The sequence below is a fragment of the Bubalus kerabau genome, chromosome 11 (assembly GCF_029407905.1).
Source record: "Bubalus kerabau isolate K-KA32 ecotype Philippines breed swamp buffalo chromosome 11, PCC_UOA_SB_1v2, whole genome shotgun sequence".
Classification (NCBI taxonomy): Eukaryota; Metazoa; Chordata; class Mammalia; order Artiodactyla; family Bovidae; genus Bubalus; species Bubalus kerabau.
Genome location: NC_073634.1, coordinates 32,904,914 through 32,929,598, shown reverse-complemented (window position 1 = coordinate 32,929,598; position 24,685 = coordinate 32,904,914). Strand labels below are relative to the sequence as shown.

Here is a 24,685-nt window from a genome sequence, read left to right as displayed (position 1 = left end):
TAGCACACCCGCTGTATTACTCAATTGTTTTCCTCTCCTCACTTTCCTAATCTTTGGGTTTTCATATTTTGTTTTAGGTTTTTCTGTGACTGTGGTGCTGGAACACTGTCTAATCCTTGTACATTAGCTGGTGAGCCTACACATGATACAGATACACTATATGACTCTGCTCCACCTATAGAATCTAATACATTGCAGCACAACTGAATACCTTCCCTAAAGAAAATGTCCTGCCATTCTAACATCATAACTTAAAACGTTTTGGGTTTGTTTTTTTTTTTTTTTTTTTTGAAGATTTAAAATATTTGCCCATGCTACAGGAAGAGACTGTATTAAAAATGGATACACAAGGTCAGTTGACACTATGAAGCTCAAGCTACCAAAAAGAAAGTGGCAATATATTGACTCAGGATCTCAAAGCTGGGTGTTTTAGCATTACTGTGTAAAGACTTTTGAAGGGACAGAAGTGAAGAAAATAAGCTTCAATTTTGTACAGATACCAACTTCTGAAAAAAAAGCTGGTGTTTTTACAACTAGCATTGAATGCAGTCCAACTTGCAGTAGTACTACTCTTCAATAGACAAGCAGCTTTGTTGCTGCTTTTATGGACGTGGGTACCAATTGCTTTTGTAATATGGTAAAAATGTGAGCTAGCACTTCTGCGTTTCTTTTGATTTTTTTTTTTTTAACATGTATTCAGATTGAGAAATATGATTTTAATGCTTTAATCTCATGTAGTTTGTTTTTAATTTCAAGCAAAATCTTATTGTACTTGAATGTGCCCTGTTTTGTTAGCACACCTAGACTTGCTGTAACTGTACTCATGTCCCAGTATGTACGTTCTTTCTATGAAAGAGAAAACACTAATCTTAAATTATATCCAGCAATGTTTCTGGTGTCCTTTAAGAAAAGTTAAGACTATTATTTCCTTCCCTTCCCTGTGCAGCATTCAAAATCACCCCTAGAAAGAGTGAGTGTTTTAATGAGACTTCCTAGGAAGGGATGCACTGTAAAACAAAAGTATTCTTGTAACTCAGTTTTGTGAAAGGTAAAAACTACTATGTTTTAAAAGTACACTTTAGAAAGTCTCTTCAAAACAGTCCTGTATTTGAACTCTGTTCATAGTTTTTTTTTGAACAGTTTAGACAAATTGCTGGAAATTAAAACAATTTCCCGCATTAAGCTGAGACAAGTATATATACAGCCCTATACAGTTTCATAGCGCCCCCCCCCCCCCATTTATGTGTATTGGTGACAGTGGGTATAAACAGCCTGAAAGTGTATGCATGTACCATAACATCTAGACTTAATATATTGTGGAGTATTCAATAACCATTATGTAGAAGGTAGATAAGAATTAAAAGGGTTTAATTTCCTAGAAAGAAAATGGAAAAATGGTCATTTTTAAAAAATAAAGTTTATTAGATCATAATGTTGTCTGAATTTACCACCTTTGTCAAAAGTGAACTCAAAGCTTGCAATGTAGTCTATAATTCCTCAATCAAAGTCAGCAACTTATGGACAGCATCAGCATCCACAGTAGACCTTTCACTGGCCAAACAAACCTCCCTTAAAATTTAAAAAAAAAAAAAAAAAGTTAGTTTGCATTTTTCACAGTGCACCATCCACCCCTTTACTGTTTTTGAAACCGCGTGGTAAAGTTATATCCAATTATAGTTACCGAAATAATCGCAGTGACTGAGTCATCTTCTCAAATTCTCTTGCTTTTCTATGTCCCTTTTGAATAACCTCCTCTGGAAGATTAGCAAGCCTTGCTGCATTAAAACCATAGCTTTTAGGACAGGCTCCTTTAATGAATTTATAGAGGAAGGTAATAGTCTCCTGGCTGGGGTCTTCACATTCATTTTCTACCATGCATGCCTAAAAAAGAAAAATTACATGCTGGCAATGGAAGGACCCATTCAAAAACTGACACAATTTTAGAATAAACAATTCATACATACCATGTGTCCTAGGCGCACTGCAACATTTTGAGAATAATCTTCAACTAATGAATGGTAGTGGGTAGAAAACAACGTACGACACTTTATGTTCTCAGCAAGTTCTTTCACAACTGCGTTTGCTATTGCTGTCCCATCGAATGTTGCGGTACCTCTTCCTATGAAAATATACATAAACTGTATATTATAGTCTGCCATATTACATTCCAAAAAGGACAGGCCTCAGAATTGTTTTAAAATGTACTGAGTATCGGCTTAGTACATCCAAAAGCACTCTAACAGGCCCTCTCTAGCTAAAGTAGGCCTGCTTATCAGCCCTTGAAGTTCAGGAATACTATTCAAGTGCCACTATGCTTCAGAAACTTCCTTTTAGTTCACTTTAAATAGCCTTATTATCCAATTATCCCTGTATTATAATTTAACTTCTAAAAGGATTTAGAAATTGCCACCTTAGTGCCAACTGTGGGGGTCTATGGACAAAGGTGGGTATATTCATATTTGTGTCCCTCAGACCATTTTCCAGAAAAATAAGTCTTTGTACTGTTTTAGAAATTTTAATGTCTTACCTAATTCATCCACAAGCACCAGAGAATGTGCTGTTGCATGTCTAAGTATACTGGCAGTTTCACTCAATTCAACAAAAAATGTACTTTCACCTTAAAAAAAAAAAATGATCAAAATGAGAATCCTCTTTTAACAGCAGAAACATCTTTTAGGTGTATCATTTGAATCTTATGAACTACCCAGTGGTACTAAAGATTAAATTTTACAAAAAGATTACTTCTAGTATGTTAAAACTTACATAATGAATTGTCAAATAACAGAGCCTTAGGTAGAAAAATAACTCACCTGACATTATTCTGTCTGAGGCACCAAGTCTAGTAAACACTCTATCAATTGGTGTGAGCCTACACACTTCAGCTGGTACGTAACAGCCCATCTGTGCCATTACAGCTAATAGGCCAGCCTGTGAATGAGGGAGGAAAAAGTATTTTATGACTGATATGAAGAGAAGAGAGAGAGATATCTATGCATATCCAGAAGACAGATAATAAGTCAAGCTAATAAACATTAATTAGAAGTCAGGCACTCTTAAAAAAAACAATCTTCACAATCTTATGTAGGAAAAGTGAGGCCAAGGGCCTAACTGGCTTTAAAACCTCAGAACATACACACTAACCCACTACACCTAGTGATTCTCAACTCTGGCTGAACAGTAGGATTAAAACTGCTGATGCCTAGAACCCATTGCAAACCAAACAATTTCAGAGGATGAAAACACCGCAACTCCCAGGTACTTTTTTTTTGTTGTGCTCTCTAGATAATTTTGATTTAAAATGAAAAGGTTAAAAACCTTTACTGCTCCTCTCCAGTCAGCAAATTTGTATAAAGTATATAATACAATACAGTAGAATAAGAGAGTCAGCAAACATTTTTTGTCAAGGGCCCAGTGTCTCTGTTACATTTTTTCTAAACCTACATCTAAATCATGTTTAGCTCAGTAACTAGCCAACCCCTGACAGGTTAGGAAAATACATTTACTGTCTTCCCTAAAAGCAGTTCCCAACAGTTAACTAAAGGTCATGAATTATATTTTCCTGTATGAACAAGTGCAATGGTTCTAAGGTTTCCTAGAAATGAACCTAATTTAAGAACAAATGTACATTTGTATAATTTTCTTTCATTATGAATACATCTAACCTTCAAAGGAAATGGATGCAAAGTCAGGGCTCATAAAAGTCATGGCCTGAACCAACTTCACCTTCTTAACTGAAGTACTTCCTTTAACATCAGGCAAATATTTGACCAATGAAATGAACACAGTTCATGACTCAAGGAGTTTTCCTTTGCTTACCAGTAAGTCAGTGACTGACTATCATGAGCTTTTTGGGAAACAATGGCTTAAATGTGTAATAAATTAACTCAAAGTTTTGTAACACCATTTATAACACTTTACCTGTCTCATAAGTGTAGACTTGCCTCCCATATTTGGTCCAGTAACAAGCACACAATAAGCTTTGCCATTTTCCTCCTCCTCTTCCTCACAACCTATTAGAATGTCATTAGGAATAAAGTCATCACCAAAAAAAGTCTTCGTAATGCAGGGATGGCGTGATCCTTTAAGGTCTAGAAAGGGAGGAGTATCTTCTTCTGGCAACAGAATTATTGGACGACACATAGGACCATCACCTCCTCGACTGTAGTTGGTCAGGCACAATAACACATCTGGTAAAGAGAGGACAAAAGTGAGGCTTCATTATTTTTGAGATAACCAACAAAGGCCCAACTTCTATAAAAAGTCTTTCAGAAATGCTTTTTTAGTGGAGGTAGCATGTTCCACTTTAGAAAAGGCAGATTTTTTTCTGTAAGTAGGCACTCCAGTGACATTGTTCTAACTGCACAGTATACAAACTGCTTTGTTAATGGATTCATCAGCTGGAAATGAGTCATCAGCCTAAATGTTTTACATGTCTTTGTTACAGTACTTCATTACTTCATTATTAAAATGAGAAATAACATCTAGTTTCAGCTTAAGAAATCTATCCCCTCAAAGTAGAAATTGTCAAAACACAGGAAAAAACCCTCAGAACTAAAAAAAAAAAAAAACTTCAAAACTCTAAAATAAGCAAAGGCTTCAAAATAAGTTGGCCATGAAGTTTAAAGAAAAGGAAATTATTTATGAAACTGAAGACATTACGTAATTACAAATACATAAACCTGGGCTCTCAGAAATGAACTCAGAAAAGTAAGCGTGATAACTTGGGCTAAGAGAACAAGTAAAGATTAAAATCTTTTCAAATATGTGTGTAGAGTGTAAAACAAAGGTCAAGGGATAGCTTTAAATGAACATAACATAGTAGCTTGGGACTTCCTGGTGGTCAGTGCTCCCAGTGCAGGGCACAAGTTCCGTCCTTGGTCGGGGAGCTAGAGCCTGCCTGCTGCTGCAACAATCACAAGTGCCACAACTAAGACCTGGAGCAGGTCTTAGAACATAATGTTCTATGCACCTTTCAAAAATAGCTGAAAAGCAACATTTATCAGATATTATAAATTCAACTGAAATTTGATCAAAATATATACCCATTACTTGAGTTTAGGGTTATGAGTCAATGGGGACTTTCTAGTAGGCTATAATTTCAATATAAAACTGGCACCCAGGGCATCACTAACTAAAGCTTTAGGAACAGACCTGTTGAAAGCCTTACCCAACACTGCAGTGCACTCCACAGCAGCCTGCCAGTCCTTATAATTTTTATCAAAGTTATAGAACAGTCGCCTCATGCAGTCCTTTAATGATGCGTCTCTCCGTTCTTCGGCATTTATCAGATTACCCAACTTCTTCTCAATTGTCTTGGTCCAGTATCGTTTACAACCCTTTTTGGTGGATTTCAACTCATATTCTTCTGGCAAATTACGGGTGATGAAATTCTCTGGAATTTCCAACTGGTAACGATTCCTACCAATTCCCCAGTAAACTATGGTTCTACAGCCAATTCGACTGCGCTGTTTCTCCAAGTATTCCAGGAGGCTCTGTTCATTTTCTCTTATGTCAGCAAGAGCTTGGTCATAATCAGAGTCAAATCCTGCTTTGGGAGTAATCAGTCCAGTCTTTCGAGCCTTTTCATGGTCAAAGGCTGTATCCCATCGGTTCAGTTCTGAAGTCAAATCAGGAAAGCGTCCTTCAGGACTTTTTGTCTGCAGAGTAAGGACCTGCTTGAGGATTTTAGACTTAAAGTCATCAATGACTTCTTCCATAATCCCTATAATTTTACATATTACTTTGAATCCTTCCAGAGCAGAAAGAAAATCAATAATCTTTTTTTTGCTGTATGTGGTTTCTTCATACATTATAGCCCTACTATCTGGGTGGTTCTGGCTCTTGAGGGGAGACCCAACATTATGAATTTTACTCAGGAGTCTCTCAAGGTCTGGAAGCTTCTTAAGAAGGTCTACAACCTCAGAGATTTTGTCAGGCACAACCATTAGGTCTTCTATGGCATCCAGGCGATCATTGATCGCATGAGGGTTACAGAGTGGGGCACAAAGCCACTGCTTTAAGAGCCGTTTACCAAAGGGAGTATGGCAAGTGTCAATCTTCTCTAACAAGGTCCCTTCAGTAGAACCATTTGTTCCATTCAGAAAAATCTCCAAGTTGCTTAATGTCACAGCATCTAGCACCATTCGTTGATTGGCTTTAGCAAAGACAGCACCAGGTCTTGTAGCATGGACCATGTCAGAATCCAAGGGAACATATTCTTCAAAATTAGCCATTGATAAAAGCTCCTGATCAATAAGGCATTTTTTGAGGTAGAAGACACAACCACCAAGAGCAGAGAGGGCCAATTCACTCTTCTCTCCTGGTGTCAATCCAATAGAATCTGACTCCGAGGTCATACCTTTAAGCACCTGGGGTAGCATCACCCCACCGTCCTCATTTAACTTGTCTGTAAAATATCCTTCTTCAAGGAGAGTTCTCAAAGTTTTGGCTGCATCCCAAAACTGGGAGCCCGGTATCAGACCTTCCTGAAGAGAAGAGGATAACGAACTCTTGAGAATCATCTTAGTATCCGTTGAGAGATTTCCCTTCTCAAATAAGACTTGTACTGGAGGATAGTGTGCCACTAAAGTCCTAAACCTGGAACAATGGCGATCATCTGAAAACTGACCTATGAAGAACCTCCCTAGAGAGGTATCAACAAAGCATACTCCATACACGCGAGTGTGGCCAGAAGACTCCTCCTCTTTCTCTTTGAGGCTAAGAAGGTACTTACTGTAGTTCTCCGAGGGGTCACCTTCCAGCACACTGTAGGTCTGTGTACCCTTCGTAATGATCCTACAGATCTCCCTCCGCACCACTCTGTCATACTTAGATATGTGTGCCATTTTTCGGCATCGTGCCTCCATCATTTCTGGGGTCTCAGTCTGTTCTACTCGTGCTACTTTATAGCCTTTCTGGACCAGGGAATCTGAGTATCGGCCAAATGCAATTTCAGGGAAACCAGAATGGGCCCAGTTGCCTTTCATGAATACCAGCCCTAGTTCACTGACCCCAATAAGAGCATCCATGTGGTACATCTCATAAAACTTCCCCACTTTATAAAATATGACCAGATCAAAGTTCTGAGACTTAATTTGCCACCACTTCCTCATCCCAGGAGTACAGGAATTAAGGAAATCCTCGGGCACATAGAGTGTGGATGCATCAAAATCAGGGTGATCAGGCCGCCTCCTGTGCACATCTCTTCTCTTTTCCTCCTTAAGCCACTCTAAAGTTTCATGATACCAGAGAGTGGGGCGATTACTGTCATCACATCCCCCACTAACGTGGGCTTGGGGCTCAGAATTTTGAGGGACAGAGAAAGCACTCAAAGTATTCTTGGTTTCTGATGAAATGCCAGTTGCTCGTTTGGTGGCTGAAGGCATTTCCTTCCTTGAACTCTTCCTCTTGAGGGAACCATTCCCAGTTACCATTCTCTTCCGCTTTGGAGCAACTTTGACAGGGGTGTCCAGGCCTTCACTATCACTGTCCCCCGCGCCACTGCTTATTTCATCACTGCTTGCTTCCTCCTTAGTGTCTGGCTTGAATTCCACATCAGAGCCACCAATGTCACTCTCAGAGTCTGATATGACCCTTCGTTTTTTTACTTGTCGGCTACTTCGTCTGGATCCTTGCACCTTTGGCCTCACTTCCTCTTCACTCTCAATGTCATTTTCCTCTTCACTCTTATCTGATGTGTAGGTGGCACCTACCTGAGAGGCAAAGAAAGAATATTTTAAAATATAAAAGTAAAATTTGGAAAAATGACAATATTGCTAGGGAATCTCTCTCAATATGCTACAGCTTCATATATCAAGAGAAGAACCCACCTCCAGAAATAAGAAACTATTTCTCAATGGATAGCAATTTCAGTTTCACCTAAAATTAATACAAATATCACAATACAGGATTAAGTGATTCTGTCATGAGAGTTCTTTCCTATTCAATACTAATTAAGTCCTTAGGATGACCATACATGACAATACCCATAGGTGATGTCCTCATTAACAGTCATAACTGTAGAAAAAACTTGTCTTTCTTCCAGGGTCATCTCTCCTCTTACAGTTGAACATATAAAGTTTACCATTCTATAAATTACTTAGAATTAAAAAAAAAAAACAACACAGTAATCATTCTAGTTCTAGTCCTTGCTCCTCCACAAACCAGCTCTATTTTTTTTCAGCAAGCCACGTTCAGTTCTCGTAGACCTCCCTCATATGTAAAGTAGTTACACGGTTAAATGATTTGTCATTACTACCCAGATCTAAACATCTGATTAATGTTATGATCCCTGGTCTTAACCTCAAAAATAAGATTAAAAACATTTCTTTCTTTTTGTTTTGGCTGCACTCATTCTTAGTTGCACTAAGCGGGCTTACTCGTTGTATGTGGGCTCTTAGTTCCCGATGAGGATCAAACCCAGGCCCCCAGCACTGGGACCACCACTGAAGTGCCAGTTTCTCTTAAAATATGTATTTTATATGCCTATCTCATATAGAATAGAATAAAACAAAATCAAGCAGCTTATAGATGACTCTTTAAGCACATCTCATTAATATACTAAATTAGAAAATAATGTTTAAGTATACCCATTATTTGTTCATTTAAGATTTAATTCACTCAAAGTGACCATTAATATTTGAAACCAAGGTTGTCTTTCAACCTTTTCTTACCAATCTAAAATACAACAAAAAAGTATTAGAACATAAAACTGGATAATTTCCACACCCTCATACAGAAGGTTACTATCAGACACCACAATCAATTTTATCACCATGTCCCACTGTCCCTAGCTCTCCATACTGGTTACCAAAAGGGTATTCCCTTCTATAAGCATGTGTGTTTCCAGCCGACTTGAGAACTTAAGTAAAAAAGGGTGCTAGACTGCTGAGGATTCTAAGTAATTGAATATGATCAGAGGTGTAAGAAAATGTGTGTATGAGTACCAAATAAAATATATATATTTGTGTGTGTGTGTATACACACACACACACACACACACACACACAAGCTCTGGGAGTTGGTGATGGACAGGGATGCCTGGCGTGCTGCAGTCCATGGGGTTGCAAACAGTTGGACATGACTGAGCAACTGAACTGAAATAAACAGGAAATTACCACTCTAATACGTCCCTCCCTACTTTTCAACATTTTCCAAACAATAGTAACAACTGCCTGTTAGCAGTGTCCCACCTCCGTCTCTTCTTCCTCCTCTGGCTCTGAGGGCTCATCACATACTGCCAACTCAAGCCTCTTAATCTTGTCTTTATTCAAGGCTTCATCTGCACGTTGCATTGCTCTGAGTATTTCAGGCTTTGCACTGTAAAAATGACCTCCTTTCTGGGCTTCCTTTGAATGTGAACCTAAAAAACACACATGTATTTATTTATAAATAAGAACAGTTGGCTGGACATTTGGCTCAATGTATAACACTTGCCCTAACGAACAAGAATGATAACCATCAAGGTATTTTGTTTTGCCAAAGGCGCATGGGATCTTAGTTTCCCGACCAGGGATGGAACCTGTACCCCTGCAATGGAAGTGCAGTCTTAATCACTAGGCTGCCAGGGAAGTCCTTCAGGTATAATTTTTAATGTCCCATTATTTTTGATTGATATAGATAAGATCAATAAAGCCTTCACAGAAAGAATTTTCAGGGTTAAAACTATCAGTGAAACTGGAATTACCTATTTTACCTCCTGTAAGTTACCTTAATTGTTGGTTCACCCAGGACCACTCTCTCTTCCAGAAAGACCTCAGACTGTGGACCCTAAAACCACACCTCTTCCAGTGAGGTATAAGATGTAAAGGAGATTTGAGACCCTTTTTAAAAAACATTGCTTAAGGAAGGCAAAAACTACACTGTCACTTAAATGAAGCAATGACATTAACAATAAGTTTGTTCCCAAGGCAGTTAGTTAGATAAGACAGATTTTTAAAAAATTCTACTCTAAGGAACCCTAAATTTTGGGAGGATAATAACCCAGGAGACTTTAAAGTTTTTTCAAAACAGTTGCATCAAAAATGTCTTGCTCTGTTTTAAAGTAAAACTTTTCCTTTATTCATTTCATTTCAAAGAGCTATAGTATTAAATGACATGTCTATCCACTGAGCAAAAGGTTAGACATAGACAATTATAATGGTACAGAATTGTTTTAATTCTTTTCCAAGAGGCCTAACTAGGAATATCTGTTCTCTTCTTCTACCTGAATGTAACAGCTGCAAATCAAACCTGAATTTGTCTAACAGATCCAAACATTACATTACTCCCTTCTTTCAGTATACTAAAACTGATGGGACATCCTAAATTTCCATGGAATTAGCAACTTTTATGAGCTGCCTAAAATAAAGCTGCAATTTCTTATTTCTCTAAAGAGCTGCACCAAAACTACAAACTGCAGCAGTCAAAATCATTACGAGTGGCTGTGAACTCTCCCAAAGTGCCTGTTACAGCTGTGCTCACCCTGCCGATCTAGTATCAATCACCACCATTCCCCAAAACCTCTAAAGCAAACTACAACCCTAAGACCATCCCCCCCCCAAAGGCCTGTTTTCATGCACACCTCTTTGCAGATTTATTCACATATACGTTTTGCAACAATTTGGAAATTTAAAGGGCAAAGAGCAATATGCACATCTTTATAAAATAATTACAACATAAACTTTTGATCTCTTTTTAGTCATCTTTTGCCAAGGCTTGGTTTAGCATCTCAAAATTAGTCCTGGAAAAAGACCTCATTTATCATCTGGTCCAACTTGCATATAAGCAAACAGAAGTTACTTTGGCCAAGATTATACAGCAAATTAATGGAGAAGACTGAAGTAAATTCTCTTACTCTGTTCTAGCCCTGCACATCAGGTTTCTACACAGGCCTATCTGCCCTGCAGGATGAGGAGTGATACAACCAAAAGGGCATGATTCCCAGGCTTCTGGGAAACTGACCACTGTTCTGATTCCAAGATACTGAGTTCAGCAATGTCCTAGCCAGGAGTCTGAAGATAATGGAAAAAACCTGTGCATGCACAGGATGACATGCATCCTAGGTGAAACCATACACGCAGGACTGCTGATGTCTGTGATAAATAAGGCTGGGCCTGGGAAGAGTGAGTCAAGGTTCCAGAAGTCTAGTTTCTGATGTGAAACTCAACTCAGATGTGCTCATAAGGTGAGCATTTTGAAGCCGAGGTCGCATGCTTCTCCACCTGTCCTAGAGTATGTCACTGATCTATATGTTCTGTATCTTGGCTACACTGTCTTTCTTTTGGAACCTTTTAAGATAGGAACCAGAGAAGGCAATGGCACCCCACTCCAGTACTCTTGCCTGGAAAATCCCATGGGTGGAGGAGCCTGGTAGGCTGCAGTCCATGGGGTCACTAAGAGTCGGACACGACTGAGCGACTTCACTTTCACTTTTCACTTTCATGATTTGGAGAAGGAAATGGCAACCCACTCCAGTGTTCTTGCCTGAAGAATCCCAGGGATGGGGAAGCCTGGTGGGCTGCTGTCTATGGGGTCGCACAGAGTCGGACACGACTGAAGCGACTTAGCAGCAGTAGCAGCAAGATAGGAACACTTTATTTTTTTTCATGTCTGAATCTGGCATTGTCATCCATCAAGAGATCCAATCATGAAGTCCTTTTTCCTTTAAGGGTTTGAAGTGAAGTTGCTCAGTCGTGTCCGACTCTTTGCGACCTCATGGACTGTAGCCTACAAGGCTCCTCTGTCCATGGAATTTTCCAGTCAAGAGTACTGGAGTGGGTTGCCATTTTGATATTGCTATAAGTCACTCAAAAGGACAGAAATAAAAATTCAACTCCACGCTACAAACTGGCCAAAGATCAGCTACATCTTATCCTTTTCCCATGCTAGAAGCTTTTACCACACCCACTCTTAAAATTTATTGGAGTAAAATATGCTTAAATCCACTGTGTAGGAGACACGAACATTCACACTCACATGTGCCTGGGCTCTATCTTACAAATATACCCAACCTGCAAAGTAAATCTCTTACCTGTATATGGCTTTAATAGCCTTCTGCTAACCCAGCCCCGTGTTGGGCTGTCATCAAAAAACTGTACATGAACTCGGGCAGACTTTCCTTTCTCACGGATGAATGTTCCATCAAAAGGGTGGTTGTAAACCAGGCAAGGCCACCAAGGGTAACCCTCCATCTTGGCCCAAACCAAATCACCTGGTGAGAAGTCACAAGAACTGCTGCCAAGAGAAAATACATAATTTGGTTAATACTTTGTTAAGTTACATTAAAGGCAATTACTACAAACAAGCAGTTCTAAGGAAGGTATCTTAAGACACCTTTGAAATTTTCTGGCATTAATATTCAGGCACAGAAATTCTAAAACTAATGATTTTAAAATCAAATTTTCAAGTCATTTTTAAAATCATAAGCAAATATCACAAGACAACACAAATATAATGGTATTAAGGTTAGAAATTATCTCAGAATCATTCAAGGTTTAAAAACTGGCAGAATTCTGATAGACTGGTAATAGCAGGAAAAAGACAAACTCATTGTACATGTGATTCAAATTATTACATCTGTACTACCACATGTATACATTAGGAACAGGATCTGACCCAAAGTATTAATAAAATACCAAGCATAAAGCCTAGGCAAATTTGCTATACTTACATTAAAAATTATTTCATTAAAACTTTGCTCCAATGTATTCCAAATACCCCAAAAGCCAGCAGACTAATACCCTTAGCCCATCCCTAAAAATCTAGTTTTGTGGAAAAACTTAAGAGGTAAGTATGTAATGTGCCCAAAATAGTTGTGTACACAAATAGTTGTATAAATAAACCTACAGAATCAACAGGAGATCTAATCTTCACAAAAACTGACTTAGCCCTGAAGATTTCCTGAGAAAGGGAGAGGAGGAGGAGAATTATACAAGAGTCCCTCAGTGATAGAGAGGCCACAACAACTGATAAACCCTGCTCCAGTAGTATATAACCATGATTTTCTAAGCCTGCTTAAAGGTTTTCACTGAATAATGACAAATATAAAATAAGTACATTACAAAAGAGAATATTTCAGACATTTTAGAATAATCAGTTCAGGCCACCTTATTCAGGCTCAATCATAAAACTGAAGTATTTCTTTCTTCAAAAAATGTGGATGTGGAAATCCCTATGCTAGACAGAAAAGAAACCAGAACAGGAGCATGGCTTCAGCTGGTGCTTACATCCAGGGCCTTTAAAGTACATTCTTCTTTCAACTTAGAAAACTGTAGTGACCAGCATGAGTTTATAATTATTGCTGTCAAACACCACAGGGGTCATCTTCAAACAGGGAGCTATGTCTGCACAATTCAGGTATCTTAAGTGCTTCCTCATTACTAACATATCCATTTGTTAACAGGAGACAAAGATCCTTATCTCTGTGTGGAACTGTCAAGCAGGCTCTCCCTTAACTTAGCCGGGCAACCACTTAACCACCAAGTCTATCACACTGGGATCAGGAAACCACAAGCTTTCCTTGTATGTTAGGTCCTGAGAGTACCCTAAATTTGTACCCTTTGCTGTTACTAAAAGAGGAAAATAACCTTTGTCCATATATAAATACACTATCAGAATGGAGTCTGAACTCTATGACAGTAACTTCTAGAAGACTGACCAGAGAGCAAATACATGTTATGCCAATGAACATGTCTCCTCATAGGAAGCATATGTCTGGCTGTAAAGTCTTCAGACATCAGACTACAAACTGTTGGCCAAAGTCGATTTTTCTGACAGGAACCAGTAAGGATAATCATCAGTCCAGCCTGGCTGCCTTTCATCCCTTAAGAGATGAAATTTGATGTGTACATCAAGAAGCCTTAACTCATCACTGGCTAGTCTGAAGCAGTTCCTCCCCTAGGTGAGCTCAGGCTGGCCAAAATGGAGTCAGGTTGCCAGAATGGAGTCAAGTTTACGAAGTGTTCAGTTGCTCAGTGTCTGACTCTTTGCAACTCCATGGACTGCAGCACTGCAGGCCTCCCTGTCCATCACCAACTCCCGGAGCTTGCTCAAACTCATGTCCATTGAGTCAGTGATGCCATCCACCCATCTCATCCTCTGTCGTCACCTTCTCCTCCCGCCTTCAATCTTTCCCAGCATCAGGGTCTTTTCAAATGAGTCAGTTCTTTGCATCAGGTGGCCAAGGTACTGGAGTTTTAGCTCCAGCATCAGTCCTTCCAATTCAGGACTGATTTCCTTTAGGATGGACTGGTTGGATCTCCTAGCTGTCCAAGGGACTCTCAAGAATCTTCTCCAACACCATAGTTCAAAAGCATCAATTCTTCCGCACTCAGCTTTCTTTTATAATCCAACTCCCACATTCATACATGACTACTGGAAAAATCATGGCTTTGACTAGATGGACCTTTGTTGGCAAAGTAATGTCTCTGCTTTTTAATATGCTGTCTAGCTTGGTCATAGCTTTTCTTCCAAGGAGCAAGCATCTTCTAATTTCATGGCTGCAGTCACCATCTGCAGTGATTTGGGAGCCCCCAAAAATAAAGTCTGTCACTGTTTCCATTGTTTCCCCATCTATTTGCCATGAAGTGATGGGACCGGATGCCATGATCTTAGTTTTCTGAATGTTGAGTTTTAAGCCAACTTTTTCACTCTCCTCTTTCACTTTCATACAAAGTGTTAGTGCTTTTAAAAGTGAAGACTGTTTTCCTTGCCCATGTGAGGGTAAGGACTAAGGTATGGCTAATTCAACAGTACCTATTTCATTACATACATGTCTATAAAAGTTACACATTCTTTAGAAAAGAGCGCATCAGAGACTTTGACAAGAATGAACATCTTGGTGGTACATTTGCAGTTCAAGGGATGAGGATGCCCGAAAACTAACAATTCTATTTTATCTCTGTGAAGCAACCAAGCACTTGCAAGTATCTCAGTGTCTTAGAAACTAAATATGTAGATCAAAATTCTTAAGCAAAAAATATGAGATGGCCACACTTGCCTCCTGAAAGTTACTGTCTATCCTCAATTAAGAGTAACTCAAGTTTCCAGCTGAGACCCAAGACATGGGAGAAAAAACTTTGAGTTCTATACCTTTAACAGTACTAAGTTAATATAGTTTTTATCCCAAAGGAAATCTGAGCTTTCTAAGACTGTTACCTTAAAACTGTCATTTGTATAAAAGTGAACAAACTGTACAACAAATTGTAAAATGATGTTCAAAGGTTTCAAATTGACATAGATTCCTTTCCAAGCAACCAACTTGAAAATGTAATGTCTTTAGGGCTTCTCTGGTGGCTCAGTGGTAAAGAATTCACCTACCAATGCAGCGGACATGGGTTCAAGCCCTGATCTGGGACGATCCCACATGGGGTGGAGCAACCAAACCCATGCACAACTGCTGAGCCTGTACACTAGAAGCTGTCTGGGAGCTGCAACTGCTGAAGCCCGAGTGCCCGGAGCCCGTGCTCTGCACAGGAGAAGCCACAGCAACGAGAAGCCGGCACACAGTGCAACTGGAGGGGCCCCTGCTTGCCACAACTAAAGCAAAGCCTTCACAGCAATGGTAGCACAGCCAGAAGTAAATAAATAAAGAATTTTTAAAATTTAATGTCTTTAAATTTATTTGAAAGGCAAATAAATGCGCATCCTCACTAGAGGAAGAAACACATAAAAAGCTAATTACAATCATCAGATCTGTAAAGCTAAAATGCCATCATAAACTGAATTGTTTAAAAACAAAATTGTTTTTTAACATCACCTCACCCTAAACATAAACTTATACTTTCAGAATCTTATGTATAACTTAATTCTGCTGTTAAGAATTGAGCCGGGTAGGGGGAGGCGCGGGCGGAATGGATTCCCTGGTGGTCCAGTGGTTAGGACACAAAGCCTTCACTACCTGGAGCAGCCAAAAAAAGAAAGTGGAAGTACACTCTAAATGCTAAGACTAAAAATGTAGTTTAAAAAAAATGGATAGTTTCCCCAATGTTAAAAGGCTTTTCAGAAAAGAATTCTTTTTAATCTACTGACTTTCTATGTGCAAATGAATTCTTTAAAGTTAATTTAAAATTTTGATCTCTAGTAGTTGTGCAGTCTCCACAAAATATCAAAATAAAAGGAACATAAATGTTAATCCATGCAAATATTCAGATTTTTACCAATACTAATACCTATTTTAAAATATCTAACTATAACTTAAGCATGGGATCACAGTGGAATGTACTATAATTTGAATATCTGCTATTTTTCATACACTGATCCTTAAAGAGCCAGAGGACTTTATAAAATCAGAGATGGATACAAAGCCAGAGATGGCTCTACTTGAAACTTTATTTAACAGTTGGATTCAGACTTTACTGTATTTTAACATTTGGCTCCGTTTCCTGACAATCTTAATACCTTTCTCTTTTCAGATAACTAGGACTGTGTTAAATATTAACAAGGATCATCAAACCCTATGCAATGCAAATCCAATTTGAAAATATCTAGGCCAAAAAGTCACTTTACAATGTAGAATGGGTTCTTCTTGGAGCCCAATGTGAAATCCCAAAATAAATATAGGAATTAGCCTATAAATTAGCCTACTGTCGGGAGTAGCGTTAGGCATTACTGACAAAATGGAGGCACGGCCCCAACTCCCTCTCCTTGTCCTGAAGGCAGGGACCCGGGATGAAGGAGTTAGGCCTTGTGATTCTGACTTGTTTTTTCCTCTCCTCGGCTGAGTTGACTGAAAAGAATATTAAGGTGCGTACTGTTCTTGAGAGGAGCATAAGAAGGCACAAAGCCTTCTGCAGCTGTGCTCAGAGAATAATTCATAAAGTTAATCACTGACATTCAAGGTTCCAGGATGAGCACATAGGCCGCAGCTTGAGGCCATGGGAGGAATTGCTATCTGAAACCTATTTGTGAGGGTAATGTTTATGGAAAAGGAGTTTACTGAATTTAGGGCTTAGGAATAATTAAGATAGTTAGAAGCTAAAGATTTAAGGAATGTTGTAATGTTAGCATATTTTACTATAGCTTATAGAGATTAGGCATTTTGGAGATATTAGTGGTTAGAAGCCTTTTTAGAGAAAGTGAGCTCAGGATACTAGGGGCAAACAGGATTTAGAAAGATAAGAAATAAACTGAGGAATGTGGTATGCAGCCCAGACATTAGCATGAGTTACAGTGTATTCACAAGGACACATGAGAAGTAGATAAGAGAATCTATGAGGCAGGAACTCCTTCTGAGGGGCAACAATGATTTATGGAGACAACAAATCTGGGTCAGTGGGAACTGAAAACGTCAAACCTCTGACCTAATGCTTTTATAAAAGTATAAAAGAGAATCTTAAGCTTGAAATAAATATGCAGACCAAGAAATATGAATGAGAGGCTCCATCAATACTCGAAGACACTCCTTCAGGCTGATCCCTGGCTGCTGGAGCTGGACTCCGGCAGCCTACTTTATAAATATGATTCGACTATGATTTTACAAGTGGTTTTTGTTTTCTGGCTGTGCCACACACCTTTGTGGGATTTTAGTCACCCAAGAAAGGACCAAACTGGGCCCTTGGCAGTGAGAGTGTGGAGCCTGACCACTGGACCGCCTGGGAATTCCCTTGTTTTTAAAATGATAATGTATCTCAAATGTTTGATATTCTTGGGATTTTTAAAGAGAGCTTTAAAAAGGTAACAGGAAAGGTGACAGCTCAGAAAAACAAGTGTAAAACATACAACTAAAAAACAACTTCATACAACTAAAAATAAGAAATGACTTAATAAAGCTAAATATATATGAACAAATCTTTACACTTTGGCTTTAAAAAATGCCATTATTTTTGCTCCCTCTTCAGCCCATTACCTTGGTGTCGATTATTAGTTGTGCCCCAACTTTATAAGCAACATTTCTTTCTACTTTTTAAAACAGAATCAGTAGATACAAAAGCAATGCTAGAATTTGCTCCTATAAACAATAAAAGTTAAACTGGCTATGTGTAAAAAAAATTTGTGTATATAAACACAAGTTTCACAAAGGTGAACATACTCTCAAGCCAACTATCAGTGTTTGTATCTACTTCTCAACGTAGAATATTAGAGTAGAATTCCCCTACCCTCAAATAGCTAATGAGAAAACAGAAGTAACCAGAGAAATTATTACCAAGGGCTCCCATCACACCTACCCACCTACCCATCTACCTGCACCTCTCTGCCCTTCACCTGGCTTTCCTTCCTTCGGCTTGGATAACTATGGCCATCTATCACTTATGCGTGAGGTCTAGGACAACCATATAAATTATCATCCAAACTGGCCTCTAAAACTATTTCCTAAATATTATTAGAAAAGAAGCCTATAAAAAAACTAAAACCAGGGCTCTTCGGAAAGCAGCTCAAGGACCAGGGACAACTGATAATCGTCATCAGAATGAAAAGTTCTGAGATAATGTTAAAAGTTATAAACGCCAGCTTAAAAGAGGCTCCTGCTGGCCAAATTAGTGTGACAAGTTCAGCACCTTTTTAGTTATATCGATTAAATCAAATTAAGTCTGTGAACCCAAGTCCACCATGATACTTTTTTAAAAGCCTGAATTCTTTTCTTACAAAAACTAATATTATTACATTAAGTGTGATATTATTTAGAATATATTACTATAAATAGGTTTAATTGTATGAAAAGTAGAAGGAAAGGCACCTACAACTAGGGCAGATTGTTACCTTTAACTAAAGGCTCTTGGGGGAAAAAAAAAAACCTTGTCACGGTCTGACACACCACTCCTATAAATGAATACAAGGCACACACTTAAAATTTTTTACTGTCCTCATTTCTCATAGTCAACAGACAATTATTGAAATGAGATTGCAAAAAATAAACCAGCTAAGATTTGCTTTAAAAATCCAGATTTACGTAGTCAGAAGCCTTGCTCACAGCTCTTTCAATTGTCTTAATAAGCTAGAGGGGATTTCCCTAGTGGTCCAATGGTTGAAATTTCACCTTCTGAGGCAGGGGGTGTGGTTTCCATCCCTGGTCTGGGAGCTAAGATCCCACACGCCTCCTGGCCAAAATACCAAAACATAAAACAGAAGCAATATTGCAACAAATTCAGTAAAGACTTAAAATTTTTTTTAAAAAGGCTACAGAAGAAATGAAGTACTGAGAAGCAGGCCCAGAGTGCATAGACATACATCCTGCAGCCATTTACTCAAACCGATGTCACCTCAACTGCTTCCTCTTTCTCAACCCAGGTGAAAAAGACTTTTGCATCACACCTGACAAAGACACTAGGGGAAGGAAATAAAAAAAGACAAAACACGTTAACACTGGTGCACAAGAGGAAACTAAATGACAAATGACCACTGAAAGATGCTCAACTTCTTCCAACTGACCCCTAGGAAAAGTCCAAATGTTTTTGTAGCCCATCAGCAGAGACTGGATCTCCTCATACCTAAGGCTCCGGCCTCCTGTCTTCATTCTCAATTGGCAGGACCTTCCTCTTCCTGCACCAGCTTCCTAAAACCCCCTCACCTCTACAGCAGCTGAGCTAACCTCTACTTACCTATCCTCTGGTCTCAGCCTTAGAGCTGAAAGCCTACCCAGACCCATACATACCCCATCCTCCCCACAAAGTGAACAGAGCTCACCGGCTCTGCTCCTGCTCTAAAACTGCCTTTTCGCTTGTCCTATTCACTCTTGCATACGGGTTCCACAACACCCAATACTGTGCCTGCCAGAGGAGGTACGTTAACATTTATTAAGTGAAGGCCAAATCTATCTAATGAATGGAGAGCTCTTTAGAAACCTAGAATCAAATGCCAATTTTTCCTGAATACCCTGAAAGCAGTCCTATAGAGTAGGTGGTCACGTGTAAACAATATTATTCTTTTTTAAGTCTTTTATGAGTTTCCAAAATTCAGACCTTAAAAAAAAAACAAAAAAACCCCCTGCATTATGCTATTCAAAATATAAAGCACAACCATACAACAAATAATTCCATTCATTTAGAATGGATGCAGGAAGAATCAATTCAAGTTTAGGTGAACGTAACGCTTTGTACATCTCTTACTATGCATCCATTACAAAGGATGCCCATGTAGGGAAGGAAAAAAATTATTTTGGAAAAATATTTAATTTTCACTGGAGTATAATTGATTTACAATGTTGTGTTAGTTTGTGGTGTACAGCTAAGTGAATCAGCTATACTTATACACATAACCCTTTTAGATTTCCTTCCCATTTAGGTCACCACAGAGCACTGAGTAGAGTTCCCTGAGTTATACAGGAGGTTCTCATTAGTTATGTATTTTATGCATAGTATCAATAGTGTACATACACATCAATCCCAATCTCGCAATTCATACCACCCCCAGGGAAAGTACTTTTCCGTCTACCCATCTGAGTTCTTGGCTGAGAAAGGGAAACTGAGTAACACTCCTGGAGATGGCCCACGTTACCACCTTAAACCTCTGTCTTCAGCTATAGACAAAGGAAAGATAGGGGGCCGGGGAGGGAGACCAGGGAGGTTACCAAGAAAAGAACAAAAAACAAGGATATGTTTGTTATTAAGATTTCAGTTCAGTGCCTATGGAATCTCCCTTTTCTTCTTAGTACAGAGAGGCAGGCATCCTTACAAATGGAGATTTCCCTTTTAAATGTAAATTTCCCTTACAGAAGAATAACTTCTACTGTTCTCAGAGCTTCTCCCGTATCTTCCCCTTCTCAAAAAATACTCAGCTCAAAATAACCTCTATGCCAGAGACACATTCTGGGGTGGCAAATCCTGCCACTTGTCGGGCAACTACATAAACTTCCTGAGAGGGTCGCTTGGAGGAAGGTAACACTGTAATCACGGCCGCACTTTGAAAAATCTGTGGGACGCCTAAAACGCAAGGCATTCGAAATCAACTACTCAGCTCTCTGATCTTGAATGTGTGCTTTTTTTTTTGTACCACTATTTCACCCTTTCAGACGGCTGCCATTACACTTTATGCCTAATACAATACATGGGATACAGTAAGTGCGAGCTTTTCAAAATGTCGCCCGCTACTTCAACAAAGGCCAGCCAAACCCTGAAACAACACCCAACTGCCTAGGAGAGGAAGGCACCGCCGGGCAGGATTCCCCTGTATCACGTTCGTATCCCTCTCCCAGAGCCCTGTCAAGGCCTTTGGGGGCTCTCAATTCAGGAAAAAATTACAGTCCCCCATCCTCCCCTGAAATCCCCAACAAAAGATGCACTATTTCGGGGAGTGCTTTCGGTCTAGTGGTTAGGATTCCGCGCTGTCACTGCCATGGCCCAAGTTCAATCCCTAGTCCCCGAACTTAGATCCCGAGAGCTTTCCTGGTGAGGCAAAAAAAAAAAAAAAAAAAAAGATGCACTATTTCTTAAACTAATATTATTTTCAACTCGCATAATACTTCCAGGTGTCAAAATTAACATTAAGCTTTCCATCTGTTTTGATGCATATGCAATCTATCTACACGTTGACCCAGCTTGGTCCCTGCACTTTCTGCTCCCCGCCCCTGCAATCCTAACTCGGACCAATCAGGCCCCTTGGTTTACCAGCTGACACACCCCCGCGCTCTAAACTTGCTGTCCACTCGCCAGTGTTAGTCGCTCAGTAGAGTCTAGACTTTTTGCAACTCCAAGGACTGTAGCCCACCAGGCTCCTCTGTCCATGGAATTCTCCAGGCAAGAATAATGGAGTGGGTTTCCATTCGCTTCTCTAGGGGATCTTCCCGATTCAAGGATCGACCCGGTGTCTCCCGCATTGCCGGCAGATTCTTCACCGTCTGAGCCGCCAGGGAGGCCCCAAGATTACTGCAGAAAGTAACACTCACCCACCCCAAGAGCCTACACACCCACCCCGCCAGAGGCTTCGCATCCGAGGCTCTAATCCAAACACCGAGGGTGTTCCTCGAGCAACTAGCGGGCTCGAAATGGACCATCCCGGCTCTGATGGGGGAACAGCCTCCGGATATCCCACTCGAAGCACGCCGCGCCCCGACAACCTGCTGGTTCCCGGCGTCCATCCCTGCCGCGGGCATTCCTCCTTCCTGCCACCCCTCCCCCGCCCGGGGCAGGCGCCACCCCTCGCGCAGCGCAGCCCAGCTCTTTTCTTTTCCCGCCCCACCCCCCAGTACTCCCATCTCCCCTTTCTCCTTCCTACTCCAAAGCACCTTCCACTCCTCCTCCCGCACCTGGAGGACTTCTCCTCCTCCAACTCCGAACTAAGTGCGTCCTCCCCTCCCCGCCAACCCCCTCTCCTTGCACGGCCGATTTCCTCACACCCTGTTTACAAGCTACACCCCCAATTCTCTCCTGCAGCCCCACCTCCTCCGAGCCCAGGGCTTGGACGCGCAACCCTAACCCCGCGAAGCCACCTCCCTGCACCCCCCCTACGCCGCTACCTGGCGGGGACCGCAGGGGATGCCGACTTCCGCAGCCCTCCGTTGAGGTTCCTGGCCTCGGCCCGCGACGTGGTACCCGCTAGGGGCTCAGGCCCGGCCTCGTTCCAGGCCGCATCCCCGCCTGGGGAAGGGGAGGCCCGGGTGGCAGCGGCGGCGGCGCTGCTTCCACTTGAGGCTCTGACGGGGGCTTTGTTGGCATTATTCACGGCTGGAGACTTAGGGAAGAAGCTAAACAGCGTGCTCTGTCGCGACATAGCCACAGAGGCCGAGGCTCAACCGCTCTGTCGGACAGAGCCACTAGAAGCAAGGCAGCTACCGCGCGGGGCCTACTGGCGGGAAATCTGGGGGGAGGTGCGCTCCGCGGGAGGAACTCTGGTCCCAGCGGCCAATCGGCAGGCGCCTGGGCGTGCGCGGGCGGCGTCACTGGCGGCGCGCGTCCGGCCCCGCCCCCTCGGGCGCCAAGAGACGTGGGGAGGGGCGGGGTCACCCCGCCGCTGCGCGGGGCAGTAGCCCGTGGTGCTGCCAGCCGCTCGCGACTAGGCGGGTACGGCTCTGGGCTGGTTAGGACTGGAAACCTCGACCCACATAGAACCTGGCGCGGCTGCGGGGCTCCTCACCTCGGAAAGACGTTCGTCTTTGAAAGGGAATCTAGAGTCACCGGAGCTGCGATCACGTAGGGGCCGGTGTGTGCAGAGTGCGTGCACCGCCTAGACAGTACAAGGAGGGTAAGCCCAACGGTCACGGAAAGAGACCCCCTGCAGAGAAACGCCTGCCAGCGCCTGCGTGAAAATCCTGCGGTTAGATTCCATACCCAAGGAACCGGGGGAAAAAAAAAAGATCCAGACTTGCAGACTTAAATCAGCAGATCAAGTCTTCTGTTCACTTTCTATTCGCAAAGCATTGCAAATAGTAGGTACTTGAGATTTTACAATTGAATGCTAAGTGGCAGGTCCTGTAAGAGTTTATGGTGTATTACCACCTACACAGCTTTCCTCTGACCGGCAGCAATCAAATCCAATCATTTTGTATAGATTAATTAAATCCTCTCTGTAATCTGTGAGTTAAATACTTCTGGTCCAGTGTTCCTTATCTGAACTCTTGGGCCAGGTGTCTGAAAATGCAGGATTTTTCCTATTTTAGGAAAGTCACAAGGTGTGAGTAAATTCCTATTCTCCAAATTAAAGAAAGAAATTGGAAGACTGACAGGTCTTTGGCCCTAATCCCAGGCCCTGAATAAGTAACTATGGAATCCAGAATCCCAGAAACCAGCCCCAACCAGCAACAGCTGTGCTTTGGTACAAACACATGAAGATCCCCTCGTTGCTTTGTTCAGGAATCTGTTCTGCCATGCAGTACTCCTTTCTAGGCATATAATAAAGTCAGTTTTGTTTCAGAAGTAGTATTTGGAATAATACTTATCCCTCCATAAGGATAATACAGGACACCCTCAGAGAATCTTGAGGCAATACCCTGAAGTCAAATACAATATTCCTTCAGCTGAAGGACGTCCCTGGTGGTCCAGGGGCTAAGACTCTGCACTTGTAAGGCAGGGGAATGGGTTCAATCCCCGGTTAGGGAACTAGATCCCACCTGCTGCACTTAAGAGTTCATGCTCTGCACCTAAAAGATCCCACATGTCACAGCTAATATCTGGTGCAGCCAAAATAAGTAAATATTAATATATACATATTCCTTCAGGAGAACATATGCATATTCACACTAAGTGGGATAAATACAGACTAAAAATAGCCTCAGTTTAGCTCAGGTCAAAATCTGCTACCAAATGAGTTTGCCACAAAACATTTTTCAGAACTTTTTGGATTTTAGAATCGCAAGTTGGGAATTGTTGTTCACTCCCTAAGTCGTGTGTGACTTTCCAACCCCATGAACTGCTACATGCCGCACTCCACTATCTCCAGGAGTTTGCTTAAACTCATGTCTATTGAGTTGGTTATGCAGCACCACCACCTCATCCTCATCCCTTCTCTTCCTCCCTTCTATCTTTCCCAGCATCAGTCTTTTCCAGTGAGTCAGCTCTTCACATCAGGTGGCCAAAGTATTGGAGCTTCAGGATCCATCCTTCCAGTGAATATTAAAGCTTAATTTCCTTCAGGACTGACAAGTTTGATCTTCTTGAAGTCCAAGGGACTCTCAAGAGTCTTCTCCAGGACCACAGTTCAAAAGCATCAATTCTTCAGTGCTCAGCCTTCTTTATGGTCCAACTCTCATCTATGTATGACTACTGAAGAAAAACATAGTTTTTCACTATACGGACCTTTGTCAGCAAAGGGATGTCTCTGCTTTTTAATATGCTAAGTT

General features: G+C 41.0%; 2 protein-coding genes across 7 annotated transcripts in view; one reads left to right on the top strand and one right to left on the bottom strand.

The window, feature by feature from the left end:
• The window catches only part of FBXO11 (F-box protein 11), a 110,638-nt gene extending 109,068 nt beyond the window's left edge, over positions 1-1,570 (top strand). For all 4 annotated transcript variants that reach the window (XM_055540032.1, XM_055540031.1, XM_055540030.1 and 1 more), the window contains exon 23: positions 78-1,570. In XM_055540032.1, the coding sequence (XP_055396007.1) occupies positions 78-207 (130 nt within the window). In that variant the 3' untranslated portion in view covers positions 208-1,570. The remainder of the gene's footprint in view (positions 1-77) is intronic.
• On the bottom strand, positions 1,399-22,699 carry MSH6 (mutS homolog 6). Of its 3 annotated transcripts, none has more exons than XM_055540028.1 (10): positions 22,367-22,692; positions 12,011-12,210; positions 9,192-9,361; positions 5,168-7,712; positions 3,919-4,187; positions 2,811-2,928; positions 2,528-2,617; positions 1,965-2,119; positions 1,682-1,881; positions 1,399-1,569 (listed from the first exon to the last, which is right to left on the bottom strand). In XM_055540028.1, exons 1-10 carry the CDS (start codon positions 22,618-22,620, stop codon positions 1,488-1,490), a joined length of 4,083 nt encoding a protein of 1,360 aa, XP_055396003.1. In that variant the 5' UTR covers positions 22,621-22,692; the 3' UTR covers positions 1,399-1,487. The 3 variants fall into 3 exon arrangements, with proteins under 3 accessions (XP_055396003.1, XP_055396002.1, XP_055396004.1); XM_055540027.1 differs by having other exon boundaries at positions 12,011-12,213; positions 22,367-22,691; XM_055540029.1 differs by lacking the exon at positions 1,399-1,569 and having other exon boundaries at positions 1,704-1,868; positions 22,367-22,699.
• Between the last annotated feature and the right edge of the window lie 1,986 nt (positions 22,700-24,685).

Bases quoted from the DNA above. Each gene is read 5' to 3' on its own strand.
- MSH6 (XM_055540027.1), bottom strand. From the start codon at position 22,620: ATGTCGCGACAGAGCACGCTGTTTAGCTTCTTCCCTAAGTCTCCAGCC. The intron at 4,188-5,167 runs GTAAGGCTTTCA...TCTCTTTACCAG, and splicing joins GGAGTGCACTGCAGTGTTGG to ATGTGTTATTGTGCCTGACC. The intron at 2,929-3,918 runs GTAAAGTGTTAT...CCTCATTCACAG, and splicing joins AGTCTACACTTATGAGACAG to GCTGGCCTATTAGCTGTAAT.